Raw genomic sequence first — 21,501 nt, forward strand, 5'->3', positions numbered from 1 at the left:
GGAGGCTGGAGACTGAGTTCAATCAAGTGGCCAATGGTTTGACCAACCATGCCTAGGTAATGAAACTCCATATAAAAACTCTGAAACAATGTGATTTGGGCACACCAACGTGCTAGGAGGGTAATGCCGCAGAGAGGCATGGAAATTCTGCACCACTCCACCTCCATACCTTGTCCTATGCCTCTCTTCATTTTGTTCCTGAGTTGTATTCTTTATAATAAAATTGTAGTCATAAATATAGCACTTTTCTGAGCTCTGCGAGTTGTTCTAGCAAACTATTGAACCTGAGGGGGACAGTCATGGTAACCCCTGAATCTGTAGTTGGCCGGGCAGAAGTGCAGGTAGTCTGGGGATTCCACTGTGGCTGGCATCTGAAGTGAGGGCAGTCTTGTAGGACTGAGCCCTTAACTTGTGGGGTCTGTGCTAACTACGGGTAGTGTCAGAACTGAATTGGTATCAGGGAATTGTTGCAAAATGACGTACTCAAGTTTTCTCATCTGTAAAACGAGGATAATTCATAGGGTCATTGTAAGGACTAAATGAGATAATAGAGGAAAAGCACTTAGCACACAATCCAGCACCTGGTAGCACTATGTGGACAGTTACTCTAAGAATTTTACTTACTCTACTTATGATTTTAATATTATATTATAAAGGCATTTTTCTCATACTATTATTATTTTTTTAAAGATAAAGGTTTACTTTTTTTAAAATTAATATTTATTTATTTATTTATTTATTTAGGCTGCGCTGGGTCTTAGCTGTGGCACACAGGATCTTCGTTGCCACATGCAGGATCTTTGTTGCAGTTTGCTGGATCATTAGTTGCGGCATGCAGAATCTTTAGTTGCGGCATGCATGTGGGATCTAGTTCCCTGACCAGGAACCCATGCATTGGGAGTGTGGAGTCTTAGCCACTGGACCACCAGGGAAGTCCCTTTCTCATATTATTATAACTGTCACTTTAAACAGCTAAGTGAAGAGCTCCCTGATGCCCTAGTGGTTAGGATTCTGGGCTTTCACTGCCACGGCCTGGGTTCAGTCCCTGGTGGGGGAACTGAGATCCTACAAACTGCACGGCACAACCAAAAAAAAAAAAAATTTATTAAAAATAAATAAATAAACAGCTAAGTGGACAGATATCTATTGGCTTACTTAACCAATTATCTATTGTTGAACATTTGTTTTTAATTTTTCTTTACTATATACATGAAGCTGTAATACACTTATAAATTTTTTCATATTTAGGATCTTCTCTGACAGTTTCTTATAAAGGAAATGAATGCATCAAACCTTATGAATATTTGTATGGCTCTTTGTACATGACAAGTTGTTTTCCAAAACCACTTTATGAATTTACACTGCCAAAAAGGTGATTTATGTTTAAATCCACTATAGCAAAGATTTCCAAACTTCTGGATTACAGGGACCAGTAAGAAAAAAGAAAGGTGGATGGTGGAGAATGACATAAGGTTGTTGATGTTTTATTTTCTAAGTAGAAACTTTAAAAATCTCTTATATATATAATTTTTAAAAATCGTTTAATAACCCCAAAATGCAAAAGACAAAATATCAGAATAAGAGCCATTAAAAGCAGTGAAGCTTTTTTTGACTGTAAGTCAAAGTATAAGTAAACTTTACATCATGTCCCAACACACACAAAAATGGAACAGAAGTTTAACAAAATAATATTTACCACTACTATATGTGATACACCAGTACTTCCTATTAGTCTATTTCTTTAAAAAAATGTTGGGATTAATCTCCAAGATTTACAAGCAGCTCATGCAGCTCAATAACAAAAAAACCAACAACCCAATCCAAAAATGGGCAGAAGACCTAAAGAGACATTTCTCCAAAGAAGATATACAGATTGCCAACAAACACATGAAAGAATGCTCAACATCATTAATCATTAGAGAAATGCAAATCAAAACTACAATGAGATATCATCTCACATCGGTCAGAATGGCCATCATCAAAAAATCTAGAAACAATAAATGCTGGAGAGGGTGTGGAGGAAAGGGAACACTCTTGCACTGTTGGTGGGAATGTAAATTGATACAGCCACTATGGAGAACAGTATGGAGGTTCCTTAAAAAACTAAAAATAGAACTACCATACGACCCAGCAATCCCACTACTGGGCATATACCCTGAGAAAACCATAATTCAAAAAGAGTCGTGTACCAAAATGTTCATTGCAGCTCTATTTACAATAGCCAGGACATGGAAGCAACCTAAGTGTCCATCATCGGATGAATGGATAAAGAAGATGTGGCACATATATACAATGGAATATTACTCAGCCATAAAAAGAAATGAAATGGAGGTATTTGTAGTGAGGTGGATGGAGTTAGAGTCTGTCATACAGAGTGAAGTAAGTCAGAAAGAGAAAAACAAATACAGTATGCTAACACATATATATGGAATCTAGGGGGAAAAAAAGGTCATGAAGAACCTAGTGGCAAGACGGGAATAAAGACACAGACCTACTAGAGAATGGACTTGGGGATATGGGGAGGGGGAGGGGTAAGATGTGACAGGGTGAGAGAGTGGCATGGACATATATGCACTACCAAATGTAAAATAGATAGCTAGGGGCTTCCCTGGTGGCGCAGTGGTTGAGAATCTGCCTGCCAATGCAGGGGACACGGGTTCCAGCCCTGGTCTGGGAAGATCCCACATGCTGCGGAGCAACTAGGCCCGTGAGCTACAACTACTACTGAGCCTGCGCGTCTGGAGCCTGTGCTCCGCCAACAAGAGAGGCCGCGATAGTGAGAGGCCCGCGCACCGCGATGAAGAGTGGCCCCCACTTGCCGCAACTAGAGAAAGCCCTCGCACAGAAACGAAGACCCAACACAGCCATAAATAAAAATAAATAAATAAATAATTAATTAAATAAAAAAAAAATAGATAGCTAGTGGGAAGCAGCCGCATAGCACAGGGAGATCAGCTCGGTGCTTTGTGACCACCTACAGGGGTGGGATAGGGAGGGTGGGAGGGAGGGAGATGCAAGAGGGAAGAGATATGGGAACATATGTATATGTATAACTGATTCACTTTGTTATAAAGCAGAAACTAACACACCATTGTAAAGAAATTATACTCCAATAAAGATGTTTTAAAAAAAAAAATGTTGGTCTCAACTCACAGGTTACTCCCTACAGTTTGAAAAACATTGTTTTAAATTACATACACCCTTTAAATTTAACGTATTGAACTACATTTTATGAAAAACTCACTTCAATGCCTTGAATTTTCCTCATTTTGCTACAAACCAGTTAAACTTTGTCAAGGACTTTGAGAACCACCTAAAGCAAGGAATCTGGCTGTAAGAGGTCTGAGGTGAATCCTTTGGTTAGGTTAAGAATCTTTTTATTAAGCAAACAATCATTCTCTAGCTTCCTTTTAAGCTTAGGATATCCATACACTAAGCCATTGGGAGAGGGTAGGTCAACGGTGTCCCTATAAACACAGTGATGTACGAGGCTCTGTTGACTTGTGCCAACAGTAATTCTCTTCCAGTAATTCCTGAAGCCCTAGAGAGGAAAGAAAATCATCCTCCCCAGGACTGTCTTCCACAGGAATGCAAAAGGAGGGAGGGAAGGAAAAGCAGATAGTCATCTATCTGAGAGTCAAGCAGAGAGTCTGGCACCTGGGTGTTGTGATAGGGGATGTAGTGACAGGTAAGAGCAGCTCTCCTGCTGCAGTGGAAGGTGAAGGAAAGCTAATGTTTCCAGTCAACCTTTGGGCAGGCAATGAGCTCAGATGGTGAGGATCACTGCAGTTGCTCATTTCCACATGAAAAGTGCAGCTGCAGACAATCAGGCGGTAAACTGGGTAAACTGTGGTGCAGGTGGAAAGCTCTGAGTCTCTGGATACTGAACTCACTGGCAAGAGTAAAACTATGAGAGCCTTTTCCTGAAGGAAGACTTGATAGGTAGGGAAAAAGCCTCCTGGTTCAAGAGGAGTTTTAATTCACCCATAGAACATATCATTCCAAATTATTTTATTCACTCCCACACTGTCTGTCTCTCCACCCCAACTGTGGAGAGACTGCTGTATCCCTAGCACCTAAAACAGTGCTGGGCATATAGAAAGGACTCAACAGCTATTGAATTAATAAAAGACTCATCCCCCTGCCCCATCCCCCAGAAACCATCTGAACAAGAACGATGTCTCTATCGGGGAAGGAGAAACAGGGTGCCCTAAAAGGCCAGATTCGTACTGAGGCAGGCAGGGAGATGATATGGTGCATAAAACCCTGATCCAGTATGGCAGGAGGACTGAGCTCTGCCACTGAAAGGTGGTGTGATTTGGGGGCCAGTCTTTTCACCTCCTCCACTTCTCTCTTTTATAAAATGGGATGGATTCCTGCTTGTCTGTATCAAAATGGAAAGCATACATGAAATCCCTTTGAAACTGAAATACAATTCAAATGGTAAACCGTGGACTGGGATGCCTAAGATCTGGCTTCTACTACCAGTTCTGTCCCTTGATGATGATGATAATACAGTACTAAGAGCTACTGTGTGCTAACCAACTACATGCACCGTGCCTGCACTGAATTAAACATTTCACATTCAATTATCTAATTTTGACTTTATCGCAACCTTCTGAGGCAGGTAGTATTAACCTCATTTTACAGAGGAAGAAACTGGAGCTCAGAGGCTGGCAATCTGCCAAAAGTCACACCGAGAGTAAATGGTAGGGCTGGGATTCAAAACCTCAAAAACCTGCTCTGACTGAACCCAAAGCCTGGTACCCCTGGCCACTGTGCCAGATGTATGACCTTCGGCAAGCTACTTCTGTCTCCCACTTCCGTCAAAGTAAGGGCGAAAACCCGGTGACCTCTACAGACCCTTCCACATCTGACATTCTGTGGTCTGATTCCCCGCTCAGATCCGGTTCTGCTCTTGGCTAGTTGATGGAAGCTGGCTGGATGAGGGGGTTGGAGTGAATGTTAATTCACTCCTTTCATCCTCCTAGTTAGGGTTTCTTTTAAGAAGAGGGAACATTCATACTCCTCTCTGTGGGTCTGTATCGTGCGGTGGTCCATCCACTCGCTCCGGTACTGCCCCGCCTGACTCCTGTATCATTAACCCTTACGGGGAGGGGGCCTGATGTCCGTGGAATGTGCTCCCTCAAGGGCTCGCCAGCACACGGGGGGAAGGAGAAGGGCCCAAGTCACGCGGCTGCTCTGCTCGGCTCGGGGCGCCTCGGGGTGGGAGGGCGACTGCCCCCACGCCGGCCCCTCTTCACTGCGGCCGGGCTCCGGCCTCCCACCCCTCAGGCCACTCACTTCACCTCTCCGCGCCTGTTCCTCCTCTGTAAATTGGCCTTACGAATTACCACTCCGGGGGGCTACAGCGATTAAGTGAGATAAATATGTGAAAGTATATCACGCTCTATCTTCGCGCCCCCAGAGGGAGGCCAGAGGGCTAGAAAGCCCCCGACCCGCGGCAGGAGACGGGCGGAGAGGGTCAGGGGCTGCAGAGCCCAGAGTTTAGGCTGCGGCGGGCCCCGCAGGCGCCCGCTCCGAAAGGCGGCACGGGGCGCGCAGGGGTCTCCCGGCGGCGGAGGGGGACGCGACCGAAACACCTCAGCCAACGCTTCTAGCTGCGGGCGTCTCCCGGTCCCAAATGAAAGCTCTCCGGGCTCCTCACCTCCGACTCCCGCCGCTGGCTTCTGAACGTTTCCCGGCCTTTAGGCACCGCCGGCTTCCCTTTGCCGCCGCCGTTGCCGTTTCCGTTGCTGTAGCCATTGGCAGGCGGGTTCCCGGCCCCGGGTGCCGCGGGGTCCTCCATGCGGCTCTCCTCAACAGCTCCCCTCTACCGCTCTGCGCTCTCTGCCAGGGGTTACCCCACAGCCGCCGCGCGCCGGGAGCCAGACCCCGCCCCCTCCACAGCTATTGGTTGAGACCTTTCTCCGCAGCCCCACCCTGCAGCGCGATTGGCTGTTCGACCTCTCTGAGCGGGACTTGGAGGGGGCTCATTCAAGGGATTTTTTCCCCCCTCTTTTTTTCCCACTCCCGCGCCGTCGCTGGTAGCCTGACACTCCTGGGTCGGCTCTTAGCTCCACTTCCCACGTCCTGGGCCTTGAGCTCTAGGTGGTCAGCTCTGCTTCTCACTAGGTGTCCCTCAGCCCTCACCCCCTCCCAAATAGCGACCTTTTCGGGGAGCTCTAGTCTCCGCCTCCTGCTCCACTGCAGTCTTCGTTTCCCCAGTATCACAGACCTCTGCCCCCAAGTCCTGGCTCCTGAATACTTCCCAAATCCCGCTTCAGTCGAAGGGGAGGGATGGCACCGCCGGGTGGCCAGGGACACCGCAGGAAACGAGCGACTCTCCCTCTCTGGAAGCTGAGATTTCAGAGGCGAACTCATTCCACTCGGAGTGAGGGCTTGACTGGGAGACTGGGGGTTGAGGGGTGGAGTAGGGCGTTTTTACTTCACTGAAATTGCTGGTGCCTTTCCGGGCTGTTCCTGGCCATCTGCCTTTCTCCGCTGAAGGGGGGCATCTTCCTCATGGTGTGAGCTAGGGAGTAAAAGTTGATTGGAGAACAAATCCCCAGCGCCACCTGTTCCCCAGTCCTTTCCTTCATTCTAAGATCCTTCCTAAGGGCTCAATGTTACCTGGGGCAAATGAGGCTGTGTGGTTTGCCCACTTTGGAATTTACGTTAAAAGCGTCTTACAGTAAACACGTGTGCAGTCTGGGATAGTAATAGAAGCCCCAAACAAGATGGGGGGGATTGTTGAACTGCCACTTTGTACCAGGCATTGCGCTAGACTCTTTCCAGATATATCTCTCCTACAGGTTGTTTTCACTAATCCAATATTACTGACAAGGAAACCAGGACGCTCAGAGACTAATTCCTCCTTGCCTGCAGTTCCCAAGGTATCATATTCCAATATCTTGTTTCAGTGTCTCTCACTGGAGGAAACTCTGCTCTTCTCCTGGCTAACTTCTATTCTTCCTTAAAGATTCTATTTAGTCATCACCTCCTGCTCCAGAAAGCCTTTCTTTTGACCCTCATCAACCCACTCAGGCTGTGCTGGTGTCAGCCAAGTCTGCCTGGATCCACAATCCTTATATTTTCTACTATATCCTCAAAGTAAGGGGCCCAAAGGAATTATCCCCCCTTCTTGTATCATATCTCTCCCTCACACTTTCCTCTGCTAATTAGTAGGTGACAGATCAAGGCAGAGTTGAGAGTGAGCACTCCTTGGAGATTTCTTTTTTTTTTTTTTTTTTTTTTTTTTAATGTCTGAAACATTTATATTAACATGTTTCCATACAAATAACCCAATGAAAGTTTAGTATTAGTTGTTTTGTTTGTTTTTTTATACTGCAGGTTCTTATTAGGCATCAGTTTTATACACATCAGTGTATACATGTCAATCCCAATCGCCCAATTCAGCACACCACCATCCCCACCCCACCGCAGTTTTCCCCCCTTGGTGTCCATATGTCCATTCTCTACATCTGTGTCTCAACTTCTGCCCTGCAAACTGGCTCATCTGTACCATTTTTCTAGGTTCCGCATACATGCATTAATATACGATATTTGTTTTTCTCTTTCTGACTTACTTCACTCTGTATGACAGTCTCTAGATCCATCCACGTCTCAACAAATGACTCAATTTCGTTCCTTTTTATGGCTGAGTAATATTCCATTGTATATATGTACCACAACTTCTTTATCCATTCGTCTGTTGATGGGCATTTAGGTTGCTTCCATGACCTGGCTATTGTAAATAGTGCTGCAATGAACATTCGGGTGCATGTGTCTTTTTGAATTACGGTTTTCTCTGGGTATATGCCCAGTAGTGGGATTGCTGGGTCATATGGTAATTCTATTTTTAGTTTTTTAAGGAACCTCCATATTGTTCTCCATAGTGGCTGTATCAATTTACATTCCCACCAACAGTGCAAGAGGGTTCCCTTTTCACCACACCCTCTCCAGCATTTGTTGTTTGTAGATTTTCTGATGATGCCCATTCTAACAGGAGTGAGGTGATACCTCATTGTAGTTTTGATTTGCATTTCTCTAATAATTAGTGATGTTGAGCATCTTTTCATGTGCTTCGTGGCCATCTGTATGTCTTCTTTGGAGAAATGTCTGTTTAGGTCTTCTGCCCATTTTTGGATTGGGGTGTTTGTTTCTTTGATATTGAGCTGAATGAGCTGTTTATATATTTTGGAGATTAATCCTTTGTCCGTTGATTCATTTGCAAATATTTTCTCCCATTCTGAGGGTTGTCTTTTCGTCTTGTTTATGGTTTCCTTTGCTGTGCAAAAGCTTTGAAGTTTCATTAGGTCCCACTTGTTTATTTTTGTTTTTATTTCCATTACTCTAGGAGGTGGATCAAAAAAGATCTTGCTGTGATTTATGTCAAAGAGTGTTCTTCCTATGTTTTCCTCTAAGAGTTTTATAGTGTCCAGTCTTATATTTAGGTCTCTAATCCATTTTGAGTTTATTTTTGTGTATGGTGTTAGGGAGTATTCTAATTTCATTCTTTTACATGTAGCTGTCCAGTTTTCCCAGCACCACTTATTGAAGAGACTGTCTTTTCTCCATTGTATATCTTTGCCTCCTTTGTCATAGATTAGTTGACCATAGGTGCGTGGGTTAATCTCTGGGCTTTCTATCTTGTTCCATTGATCTATGTTTCTGTTTTTGTGCCAGTACCATATTGTCTTGATTACTGTAGCTTTGTAGTATAGTCTGAAGTCAGGGAGTCTGATTCCTCCAGCTCCATTTTTTTGCCTCAAGACTGCTTTGCCTATTCGGGGTCTTTTGTGTCTCCATACAAATTTTAAGATGATTTGTTCTAGCTCCGTAAAAAATGCCATTGGTAATTTGATAGGGATTGCATTGAATCTGTAGATTGCTTTGGGTAGTATACTCATTTTCACAATGTTGATTCTTCCAATCCAAGAACATGGTATATCTCTCCATCTGTTGGTATCATCTTTAATTTCTTTCATCAGTGTCTTATAGTTTTCTGCATACAGGTCTTTTGTCTCCCTAGGTAGGTTTATTCCTAGGTATTTTATTCTTTTTGTTGCAATGGTAAATGGGAGTGTTTCCATAATTTCTCTTTCAGATTTTTCATCATTAGTGTATAGGAATGCAAGAGATTTCTGTGCATTAATTTTGTATCCTGCAACTTTACCATATTCATTAATTAGCTCTAGCAGTTTTCTGGTGGCAGTTTTAGGATTCTCTATGTATAGTATCATGTCATCCGCAAACAGTGACAGTTTTACTTCTTCTTTTCCAATTTGTATTCCTTTTATTTCTTTTTCTTCTCTGATTGCCGTGGCTAGGACTTCCAAAACTATGTTGAATAATAGTGGTGAGAGTGGACATCCTTGTCTCGTTCCTGATCTTAGAGGAAATGCTTTCAGTTTTTCACCATTGAGAATGATGTTTGCTGTGGGTTTGTCATATATGGCCTTTATTATGTTGAGGTAGGTTCCCTCTATGCCCACTTTCTGGAGAGTTTTTATCAGAAATGGGTGTTGAATTTTGTCAAAAGCTTTTTCTGCATCTATTGAGATGATCATATGGTTTTTATTCTTCAATTTGTTAATATGGTGTATCACATTGATTGATTTGCGTATATTGAAGAATCCTTGCATCTCTGGGATAAATCCCACTTGATCGTGGTGTATGATCCTTTTAATGTGTTGTTGGATTCTGTTTGCTAGTATTTTGTTGAGGATTTTTGCATCTATATTCATCAGTGATATTGGTCTGTAATTTTCTTTTTTTGTAGTGTCTTTGTCTGGTTTTGGTATCAGGGTGATGGTGGCCTCATAGAATGAGTTTGGGAGTGTTCCTTCCTCTGCAATTTTTTGGAAGAGTTTGAGAAGGATGGGTGTTAGCTATTCTCTAAATGTTTGATAGAATTCACCTGTGAAGCCATCTGGTCCTGGACTTTTGTTTGTTGGAAGATTTTTAATCACAGTTTCAATTTCATTACTTGTGATTGGTCTGTTCATATTTTCTATTTCTTCCTGGTTCAGTCTTGGAAGGTTATACCTCTCTAAGAATTTGTCCATTTCTTCCAGGTTGTCCATTTTATTGGCATAAAGTTGCTTGTAGTAGTCTCTTAGGATGCTTTGTATTTCTGCAGTGTCTGTTGTAACTTCTCCTTTTTCATTTCTGATTTTATTGATTTGAGTCCTCTCCCTCTTTTTCTTGATGAGTCTGGCTAATGGCTTATCAATTTTGTTTATCTTCTCAAAGAACCAACTTTTAGTTTTATTGATCTTTGCTATTGTTTTCTTTGTTTCTATTTCATTTATTTCTGCTCTGATCTTTATGATTTCTTTCCTTCTGCTAACTTTGGGTTTTGTTTGTTCTTCTTTCTCTAGTTTCTTTAAGTGTAAGGTTAGATTGTTTACTTGAGCTTTTTCTTGTTTCTTTAGGTAGGCTTGTATAGCTATAAACTTCCCTCTTAGAACTGCTTTTGCTGCATCCCATAGGTTTTGGGTCGTCGTGTTTTCATTGTCATTTGTCTCTAGGTATTTTTTGATTTCCTCTTTGATTTCTTCAGTGATCTCTTGGTTATTTAGTAAGGTATTGTTTAGCCTCCATGTGTTTGTCCTTTTTACGTTTTTTTCCCTGTAATTCATTTCTAATCTCATAGCGTTGTGGTCAGAAAAGATGCTTGATATGATTTCAATTTTCTTAAATTTACTGAGGCTTGATTTGTGACCCAAGATGTGATCTATCTTGGAGAATGTTCCGTGCGCACTTGAGAAGAATGTGTAATCTGCTGTTTTTGGATGGAATGTCCGATATATATCAATTAAATCTATCTGGTCTATTGTGTCATTTAAAGCTTCTGTTTCCTTATTTATTTTCATTTTGGATGATCTGTCCATTGGTGTAAGTGAGGTGTTAAAGTCCCCCACTATTATTGTGTTACTGTCGATTTCCTCTTTTATAGCTGTTAGCAGTTGCCTTATGTATTGAGGTGCTCCTATGTTGGGTGCATATATATTTATAATTGTTATATCTTCTTCTTGGATTGATCCCTGGATCATTATGTAGTGTCCTTCCTTGTCTCTTGTAACATTTTTTAATTTAAAGTCTATTTTATCTGATATGAGTATAGCTACTCCAGCTTTCTTTTGATTTCCATTTGCATGGAATATCTTTTTCCATCCCATCACTTTCAGTCTGTATGTGTCCCTAGGTCTAAAGTGGGTCTCTTGTAGACAGCATATATATGGGTCTTGTTTTTGTATCCATTCAGCCAGTCTATGTCTTTTGGTTGGGGCATTTAATCCATTCACGTTTAAGGTAATTATCGATATGTATGTTCCTATGACCATTTTCTTAATTGTTTTGGGTTTGTTTTTGTAGGTCCTTTTCTTCTCTTGTGTTTCCCACTTAGAGAAGTTCCTTTAGCATTTGTTGTAGAGCTGGTTTGGTGGTGCTGAATTCTCTTAGCTTTTGCTTGTCTGTAAAGCTTTTGATTTCTCCATCAAATCTAAATGAGATCCTTGCCGGGTAGAGTAATCTTGGTTGTAGGTTCTTCCCTTTCATCACTTTAAGTATATCATGCCACTCCCTTCTGGCTTGCAGAGTTTCTGCTGAGAAATCAGCTGTTAACCTTATGGGAGTTCCCTTGTATGTTATTTGTCGTTTTTCCCTTGCTGCTTTCAATAATTTTTCTTTGTCTTTAATTTTTGCCACTTTGATTACTATGTGTCTCGGCGTGTTTCTCCTTGGGTTTATCCTGTATGGGACTCTCTGCGCTTCCTGGACTTGGGTGGCTATTTCCTTTCCCATGTTAGGGAAGTTTTCGACTATAATCTCTTCAAATATTTTCTCTGGTCCTTTCTCTCTCTCTTCTCCTTCTGGGACCCCTATAATGCGAATGTTGTTGCGTTTAATGTTGTCCCAGAGGTCTCTTAGGCTGTCTTCATTTCTTTTCATTCTTTTTTCTTTAGTCTGTTCCGCAGCAGTGAATTCCATCATTCTGTCTTCCAGGTCACTTATCCGTTCTTCTGCCTCAGTTATTCTGCTATTGATTCCTTCTAGTGTAGTTTTCATTTCAGTTATTGTATTGGTCATCTCTGTTTGTTTGTTCTTTAATTCTTCTAGGTCTTTGTTAATCATTTCTTGCATCTTCTCAATCTTTGCCTCCATTCTTATTCCAAGGTCCTGGATCATCTTCACTATCATTATTCTGAATTCTTTTTCTGGAAGGTTGCCTATCTCCACTTCATTTAGTTGTTTTTCTGGGGTTTTTTCTTGTTCCTTCATCTGGTACATAGCCCTCTGCCTTTTCATCTTCTCTATCTTTCTGTCTCCTTGGAGATTTCTGAGTTCCTTTCTCTCCCTGGTCTCCAACATCTCCTTACTGTACCCACCCACAATTTTCCCTTTCCTCTCCCATTCCCACCTCCCACCCACCTCAACCTGGATATAAGCTCTCTGAGAGTAGCTTTTGTTCATCTGTGTATTGCTCATTTCTGTGTGTTTAACACAGGGTTTCTTCTGTACTATCGACTGAAAAATGTCTTGTCGTGGGGAGCTGTTTTGTGCACTGTAGAATGTTTAGCAGAATCCCTGCCTCTCTTCACAAGATGCCAGCAGTACCCTCCCCCTAGCTGAGACCACCAAAAATGTTTCCAGATATTGCAAAATATCCCTGGGTGGGGTTGCGGGGGGCAAAATCTTCTGTGGTTGAGACCCGCTGGTTTAAACAGAATTGAATTGATATGAATTTCTAAGAAAGTCCCTGGCTCAAGGCCTAAACTATTTGATTTTGGAATTTTTTTCAGGGTATAATTTTGTTAAACTCTTAAAGATTCATACTCTGCTTTAAAATTCACAACCCACACCTAGCTCATCACTGCTTCAGTGTGGTAAACCTGCCACAGCACAGCCCATTGGGGCTTCTTAATAAAACAATTAATTTTCTACCTTCCCTCTTCCCAGTACATCTCCTCCTAAGCAGTCAGAGCTCTAGGATTGACAAGCCCAGAACTTCATATTCTTTTGTGAGCCTAGTCAATCATCAGGATCCCCAACAATGGTGACATACAGGAGTGGCTACTTTTGAGGTTTTGTTCTTTTTCCAACCTATCCCTAGGGCCAAGGGAGCAGAGTAATCTTTAGTTGGGAGTAGAATTGAGGACAACAGATCTCAAGTCCCCTCTGGCCTTTATGTAAATCCATTTGCTGAGCCTAGAGCTCCATCTGGCTTCACTTTGGGAGATGGGGTTTAAAAAAGCGGTGCTATGGAGATTGCAAAGAATCAACATGGGAAGAGACCTCAATCCAGTATCTTTTCCACACTGCAGTGTAATGGGAGCCAGTAAAGATCAGACAGCTATCTGATCATTAGAGGCCCAGACTTTCAGAGCTTATCCTAAGGAGGAAGATATCTGGAAACAACTACTGGAAGAAGTAACAAGAAACCACACATTAACTGAAAACTTTGAAACTCTGGGCCATGTAATTGGCACACACTCAATTTCTTTTAGTTTATTTGTCAACAAAGAAGTGACAGCCATCAACACCACTGACCACAGAGGTACCCATAAATATACCTTGGAGCTAATTAGGGACTGGTCCACATCTTGCAGAGATGGCTCCAGTGTGGAATTATTTCTAAACCTACACTACCACTTTCCCTTGTCCCCAAACTCAGGTATTCTGAGGCTGCTGGCAGAGGGCTAGAGGTATAAATAGGTATAGTTACAAGGACCAAACATACCCGTTTCCCCATATAAGCACTCCACTTTAATCCAGAGGTTGGATATGTGATTATATAGATAACGCCTGGCATTGAAAAAGCTTAAAAATAAGATTGCAGGAAGTCTTAAAATACCTAGTTTTTGAGGGTATCGGGCAGCCAGGATAAAATAGTACAATAGAAAAAGGATAGAATACCCTCTTTGCCCTATAAAGAGCACATGTGGGTGTAATGAGGCAATTCAGGCTGTAGGGCTCTAGGCTGAGACAAGGAATCAATATTCATGTAGTACCTAGTGTTTGCTGGGTCTGTAAGCAGTATTTTAAAAATTAAATCAGGTCATTAAATCTTTACTCTAGGAGATAAGCATTATCCATTTCACAGGCAAGAAAACTGAGGCTCTGAATGGTTATATCATTTGGCCCAGTCACACAACTTGTAAATGGTAGAGCTGGTCAAGTCAGCCTGACTCCAAGCTCTTTCCACAATATCACGAGATTGAGAAACTGCACAGCAGTGGGCAGCCTGGGATTACCCTGTGAATCTGAAACTAAGACCGAGGCACTCAAGTTTCCATCCTTCACAAAGGAGGAGTCAAACCTTGCTGTAGTGGAGCAAATCCTGTCAGCTGGCTCATAGGCTCCATGCTAGCTGCTGCATTCTCCTTTGAGAATGGGCCACCTTTGAACCATTACCAATTGCCCAGGCTATTCCAGCCCTGCGGCCCTTAGTGTAGACAAACAGAAGTCAAAGTGGCATGAGATTCTGATAGGGAAGAAAACATCTTGCATACAGGATATAGAACTCATTTAGGTTGTCAACTAAAGAAAGTGGCTATCTTTAGTAGCTATTTCTCAAAAATGGCTGCTCTACTGGTAGTTGAGAAAGAAGAGGCAGTTGGACTTATCCTCTGGTTATGATTTAGTCAGGCAAAACCTGACTTAGAGACAATTCTCTGCTAGATTCATTTCTTTCTTCTCTTTGGTTGGATGTCATAGTCAGGTCCTGTAGTCAGGGTCTTTTGGTCCCAAACCACAGGATGCTGCCTTTCTGTGCTCTCCAGCTTATGGCAGCACACAGAGGGCTTGGGGGACCAAGAACCAAGGTTTAGTTTCTCTTCCTTAAGCCTGTACTTCTCAACTCCCCAGAGTGGTCGCTTTACGAAAGCAGGTTCTTTATACACATAATGGGGTGGGCAGTGGGTGAAGGGTGATATTTATGAGTGGAATGACCCACCATGGAACAAGGGACTCAAGGCTAAGGGCACTTAAACATGCCTATTGGTAAGTGCTTCAGCTTTTCACATCCTTGCGCTACAGCAGGCTTTCTAGCCTGTTGCCCAGAAGCCCCTCTCATCTCTAAATTCCTAGTTCACTGAAGCAAGGAATACTCTCAGTACAAGAATCCATTTTAAGAATATTTTATTTATCTTTTGAGATTACATATTCATTATTGCTGATCTAATACAATCACTTAGACATAAAGGTTTCCAGGAGCCTCTCAGATATGGCGATCTTTAGAGGTTTTATTTCCTTTCAGTAAGATGACAATGAGAACTAGATGATTTTACATATATATGTATGTATATATAGTTTAGAACTCGTCCACATATAATTTGCTGGTGTTGCCTATTATTTCCTGTAATTTTCCTTTATTAAAAAAGCTTAATGCAACAATGCATTTTGATTTCTTTTTTAAAACCATGACAAAGTTAATTTTGAGAAAACCACAGGAGCAGCAATTTCAGATCTGTTCAGAGAAAAGCCAAGCAGCAAAAAAGCTTTGCAGGAGTATGTGGCCATGGGGAGCCGTGCTCATATGGGAGGGGAGGATGAGGAGGTAGGAGGGCAGAGGGAAGGTAGACCAGATACTCTTTTTTTTAAATAAGAAAAAGAAAACAGTATTTCCATTAAGAAGGCAAAAAACCTTGAAAACTAGCACAAATTCATTGCAGAGAAAATGGTAAGATCCCCACAGGCCAGGGCCACATATAAAGAGCTAATTAGTCTTCTTTCCCATGCTTCCAGATACCTAGGATGCATCTAAGGTGAGAGCTCTAGGGAAGAAGATGCATTTGTTCTGATTACATGGGCAGAAAGAATAATGACCAAATTCCAACACCAAGGTAGAACCCAAATACTCAGGAGGCCTGGACCTCCTTTTCCTTAATGGTTATGACACAGAGGTCCCCAGAAAGAAACGAAGAGTGGTCACCTGAAACTCAGAGGCAAATATCTCACCATGGGTAGCAACATGGGCAACCTAACCTAGAAGCCCAGTGTGGCTCTTTCTCATTTGGAATGGGTCTCTTCACATTTTCAAGGCAGAGTATGTTCTGTCAGGATCAGCACATCGTAAGCTCCACAGACAGCCAGGCTTTGCTGAGAAACAGCAGGTTATGACTTTGGCTTAAGAACATAATAAGCTAGAGTCCAGATATCTGCCTAATGGAATCTTCTCTGGATATAAGATGAGATACAAATTTCATCTTCTGAATCTTCTGTTAAAGGGATCCAATTAATTAATACAAAAGCCAGAACTGGGTGGACAAAAGGAAGAATTGAATGGCCTAGTGGGATTTTCAGCATTTATGATCTTCTCCATGAAAGAATATAGCCATGCATGTGGCATTTTTCCAGTACTTGCTAAGACATACGGCCTCTGAGGAACTAGATTCTATGGGCTGAGACTGTGTACTATTTAATGAGGCAAACAACCATTTACCTAAGATCCACCTCCCTACCTCCAAAGGGAAGGTCACTTCCAGACTAGCTCTGTGGGTATATGTGAAGACCAGGAGAAGCTGGAGAAGGTAGAAATCGGAGAGCAGAATTAGGGTGGGAAGGTTATGGTGATCGTGGGTGGTCTGGTGTTTCCTTGGGTCATCTTGGTCTTGAGACTTTGAGGCAGACCAGGATAGGGGAAAAATGGAAAAACAAAACTGAGAGTGTTAAATAGGGTTGGCAGGGGGAAAAAGGACTCATTTCATTCAAGATTCCTAGGACCACTCCAGACTTTAACTCTTAGAACCAATCTGGTCCCAATGGAACCCTTAAGACCCACAGGTCAGTCTCTAAAAGGAATCCAACTCTTAGGTGGGACACAAAATTTCAGGCTGCTCACATTACAAATTTTTTGTAATGTTGGAGTTACTCAAGAAACTACCTCTGGAATACAGAATCCCAAGATGGCCAGAACATAAAAAGATATCCCAGCAGAGAAGAAAGACCACAGACCAAATTGCAGAGACATTAGATCTCAGTTTCATATTCAATGGCAATGGCCGAAGGGATGAATGTCTGGCGAGGTTCAAACTAGTCAAACTGGCTTTGATCATCTGGATTCAGTTTACGGTGTCATCTCTGTGTAGCTTAGCCAGTTAAGCTGCAAAGCCCTTCCCAGGAGACAAATAAATATATTCTGCTTCTTTAGGGTGTTGAGCTGTGGGTCTGAAAGATCTGTCGCATTTCTGAAGCCCTGCTCTCCCAAATCCCTTGGAAAGTAAGCCTTTCCCTGCTCAGTTTCAGAAGGAGTTTTAGGCAATAGGAGGAAGTTTCAGGAAGCAGTGTTTCACAACAAGCCTCCTTTTCTGAGACAGTGCCAATTTGTAGGGAGCTTCCTGGGAAACTATCCAGTTAAATGACAAGGAAGTAAAATTATGGGCTCCAGTGGGGCTGGCCCTCACTTCCTGAGCAGAGGCTAGTTGGGTTAGAAAGAGGGCAAAACAAATGTCTGATAAACATCAGAGCTGCTGAGGAAATAATAGAGGCACATTCCTCTTGGAACCTGAAATTGTTACAATGGACATAAATATTCAAGGAGAAGAAAGGAGTCCTGGGTAAGGAAGGAGACTCCCAGGAAGCACAGGCACAGCTGAGTTCTTGGTGTAGCTTGCCAAAGCCACAACACTCCTTCCTTCCTTCCATTTTATAAAGAAGGCAGTGATAGTGATGGTCAAGGCTGGGAACCCAGGCCACGTTAATTCAGTGGCTTCCAAAAGGCCTCACCTGGGGAAGGGCCAAAGCTGAGAAAGGCAGCTGCTAAAAATTTATTCCAGAAAACCTCAGAGAAGGAGGAGTCTGGAATCCATGGACTAACTCCTGAGCCTGGACCAGAGAACAATGACCAGTGCTGAGGATTCTGAGTCAATGGGGAATGACTCAAAAGATCCACTGGGAACCCCATTTCTTTCCTTCCTCAGCCTGTCCCCTGCAGCTCTCACAGCCCTCAGGACAGCAACCACACTCTGGGCCAAGGCGACATTTATTATTTAGGTTAATAAATAAATAACCTAACATATAGGGTGAGCACGGCAGGCAGCTGATTGGAGAAGCAGCTTGCTGGGTTCTTTCCTGTATAGGAGTGGAGAAAAGACTTGGAGTTCTATTCCTTAAAACTTCTTCTGGCTTGAGTTACAGGAACTTAATACCTGCAGGAAAAAAGAAAGATGAGACTGTGATGTTATCAGCTTGTGGGGATGCTGGGACGTGAAGAGCCTGCCTAAAGGTATAACGGGGAGGCAGGGACTTTTCTGCAGTGTATGGTGAGGGTAGATAAATGTGGTGCTTTTTCACCTCAATGAAGATGGCCAGTTTTTCTCCATACAGGGGTAAACATCATATCAAGAAGATGAAATGGCAAATTCAGGAAAGGGAACACTATTTAATGTCTGGAGAAGGCCTCAAAGAATCCTTTGGGGGTGGTAGTGAGGGGGAGTGGGTTTATTTTCCTGAGTTCATGTAAATATGGTGATGGATGAAAAGACCAATTCCAGTGCAGGAAGCTATCACTACTCAGGCTTCCCTATTTTATGGGGAGTCCAAGGCACCTGTAGTAATTGGGCTTGAAGGGCCCATTCTTGTTGAGCCCCAGATACTTGGCCTGTTCATCTGTCAGCTCGGTCAGGTGGGCATCAAAGGTGGGCAGGTGTAGGCTGGCCACATACTCATCTGGAACAGATCACAAAAGACCTGGTATAAGCATTCTTGCCTCTTGTCTGGCTGTTCTCTCCAGCCTTAAAAAGTTGGAAGACACCTTCTAATTCTTGGAGCTGAATGAAAAATGCTTAACTTTTGCTCACTGGACCTCAATTCTAAGGAATGGTTGCTTGAGCTTAAGCCCAGTGCTTTTCAAAGTCATAACATTTCTTCCTTACAAGCTGTTTCTGCCTTGAACCTTTCCTTCTCCCCAGAAAAGTGAGAAATGAAAGAAGCAATAGGCCTTAGAGTCTAAAAGAAAGGATGGGACAGTGGGTGGACTAAAAAACAGGAAGCTCCAACTTTAGTTCTGCCTTGAACTTTATATTTTAGGTCACTCAGAAAAACTAACACCTAGGGAGCTCCGAAAGGAGTGACTGAGAAGGACACTACACCCTTAGTTCTTATGGGTTTCTATTTACATTCTCTTACCTGAATACATATTGTTTATTCAGAATTTTGAGTCATTTCCTATGTATTTGTTTGGTCTCCCTAACTTCATTATACATTCCGTTATGGACTGTTCTACTTTTTTATATTCTTCCAAAGTGTCTATTAAAGGGATAATATGTCAACTTCTCACAGTTGCTGTACATCTAATGCTGAAGCAAAACAAAACCAGAAGCTGATTTATTCCCTGATCTTTGGCTTGGGAGTTTATAAACATACGGTATCAGTTCAGGTGCTTGAAGCAGGTTCTTTAAAAATTTAAGACAGTTTAATGTTTCTCCTATACGAAACGGCCACATAACTAAACTCTTAACAGAAGCTATTCAGAGTCTTTCCTTTGGCCTGAAGCAACAGGGTCAGAGTTAGAAGGTGTAGTATGAAAGTCTTCTTGGTCTGAGAAAAGTTTGGTAGGAGCTACTTAGCAGCCTAGAACTGGAGTAAGTCAGATGTCACAAGGTAGGAGATGATTCCTCTTTCTTGGGGGGGAAGAGGTTTTTTTTTCCTTTGAGATTTTTTCTTGTGTAATAGATACTTTGGGAAAATCCTTAAAATTCACAGGCAGGTAAACTAAATCACAGCAAAATGTCCTTACTTCATTAGGACAACCTATTTGGAAAATGTGATAAATCAACTGTGGATGAAATCTAAGAATCCTAGCTCCTACTTTACAAGATGAAGATATCTTTTTTCTATCCCTAAGAAATATAATGCCCCCAAACTTCCCTTAGCCTCTGACTCTGAACTACTTGGTAAGGACTGGGATAGAAGAGCTCATGCTTACCCATTTTCTTGGGCAACAGGTAGACATCCTGCTTATAGCGACCCTCAGGAGCATTGTAGAGTTCTATCAAGGCAAGAGCCTAGAAAAGCAGAGAAATGGATGCTGACGTGCCATTCACAGCAATCTACCCCATATCAAGTGAAACCCTGATGGGCTAATGACTCTCTCCAGCCCACTGCTTCCCCACTCTGGAGGCCTTACCTGAGTAGTTGCAGTGATTGAGAGCACAAATGTAGGCACTGTGGAGCAGCTTAGGTTCAGCAGACGGCCCTAGAAAGCAAAGGTTAACACACAAATGGGTTGGTTAGATGAAGTCTCTGGCTTTGAGGAGTGAGGGAAGAACACGACAGCCATTTTCCAAACACTTCCCAACTAACATGCTGGACAAAAAGCAGGTGTTCAATCAGTGGAAATGAACTGATTGACATTTGAGTGAAATGTTAAAAAATTCTGGAAAATCTGATGAAGATAATAAGATAAAAGATCTCTGCGTTTATGTAAAAAGGAATAGAGATAGTCACATGATACTGGGGCTTATGTCAAGGAAGGGTATATTTCCCTTGAATTTTCTACTTTCTACAACAGAATATCTTCCCTCTGAGGCATCGATATTCCTTCGAAAAACTGTCCTAAACAACGATCTGGTCAAATCCAAGGGCAATCTCTCCAGGTTGTGATGGGAGATATTTTTTGACTTAGGAAGCTGTGATGGTTTCTGTGCTTTTTCCTCAACCTGGTTCTCCTGAATTCAAGGGCAGTCATGTATTTCCAGTGGGTGATTCAGAGAGTTAGAATGACTAGAACCTTCCCCTAATGCCATTCTTTCCTACTTTATTTCCTAGGAAGCTTGACCACCTTTTTTGCTCAACCATTGTAGCCAAAAACAACTATGGTGCTAGCTTTTGTCACCAAAATTACTAGATGGGACCTAGAAATAAGTCACCAGACAGTGGGCTGACTTTAAAGCAATTGGTGAATATTTAACAACCTGCCAATCCCCTTCCTGTACACACTCCTGTACATACTTTATAGATGCCCTAAAGTATTTGAGAAGGTGAGATAAGGTGAGAAAAGGTGAAGAGAATAGGAAGAAGACTCAAAAATAAATTTAAAGGCCCCTAAATGAAGACAGTATATGTTTTATACTTTCATATTCAGTTTCTTTAATTAAAAAAAAAGACTGAAAATCAAAACTCAAGGAAAGTATTATTGTCCTCTTTGTAATCTTGGTATCTTTCCCTGAAGAAGAGAAAGTGTTAAGGTAAAAACAGGGGGCATTGTTACAGCTGTCAGAAATCTAGGATAGGAAAGAGAAGCTGTCAAGAAAGGAAAAGTGGCCAAACATTGACATGGGAGTCTAAGTGGCCTGAAAGTCAAGACTAAGGCTGAGCTAGAAGAAGCCAGGAAAGGGAAATATCAATCACACAACCAATACATAGCTGGGTATCTACTACACGTCTGGCTCAGTTTAGGGGAATGGACACTCAGAAACAGGGAATCTATAAGCAAAGACATGACCTTCTCAGAGTTTGCCTAAGATTATCTTAGTTACAGTCAGGAATATCTAC

At 42.3% G+C, this 21,501-nt stretch overlaps 2 protein-coding genes across 11 annotated transcripts in view; both read right to left on the reverse strand.

The window, feature by feature from the left end:
* Window positions 1-5,836, reverse strand: part of STRIP2 (striatin interacting protein 2) — a 50,453-nt gene extending 44,617 nt beyond the window's left edge. For 5 of the 6 annotated variants that reach the window (XM_059933422.1, XM_059933421.1, XM_059933423.1 and 2 more), the window contains exon 1: window positions 5,669-5,836. In XM_059933422.1, the coding sequence (XP_059789405.1) occupies window positions 5,669-5,809 (141 nt within the window). In that variant the 5' untranslated portion in view covers window positions 5,810-5,836. The remainder of the gene's footprint in view (window positions 1-5,668) is intronic. The other variant, XM_059933424.1, reaches the window with a different exon arrangement.
* A 9,294-nt stretch (window positions 5,837-15,130) lies between these two features.
* The window catches only part of AHCYL2 (adenosylhomocysteinase like 2), a 175,743-nt gene continuing 169,372 nt past the window's right edge, over window positions 15,131-21,501 (reverse strand). For 4 of the 5 annotated variants that reach the window (XM_059933430.1, XM_059933429.1, XM_059933432.1 and 1 more), the window contains exons 14-17: window positions 20,135-20,203; window positions 19,934-20,012; window positions 18,555-18,675; window positions 15,131-18,155 (exon numbers count right to left, since the gene is read on the reverse strand). In XM_059933430.1, the coding sequence (XP_059789413.1) occupies window positions 18,149-18,155; window positions 18,555-18,675; window positions 19,934-20,012; window positions 20,135-20,203 (276 nt within the window). In that variant the 3' untranslated portion in view covers window positions 15,131-18,148. Of the gene's footprint in view, window positions 18,156-18,529; window positions 18,676-19,933; window positions 20,013-20,134; window positions 20,204-21,501 lie in introns of those variants that run through there. The other variant, XM_059933428.1, reaches the window with a different exon arrangement.

This window comes from Balaenoptera ricei, chromosome 9 (genome assembly GCF_028023285.1).
Source record: "Balaenoptera ricei isolate mBalRic1 chromosome 9, mBalRic1.hap2, whole genome shotgun sequence".
Lineage (NCBI taxonomy): Eukaryota > Metazoa > Chordata > Mammalia > Artiodactyla > Balaenopteridae > Balaenoptera > Balaenoptera ricei.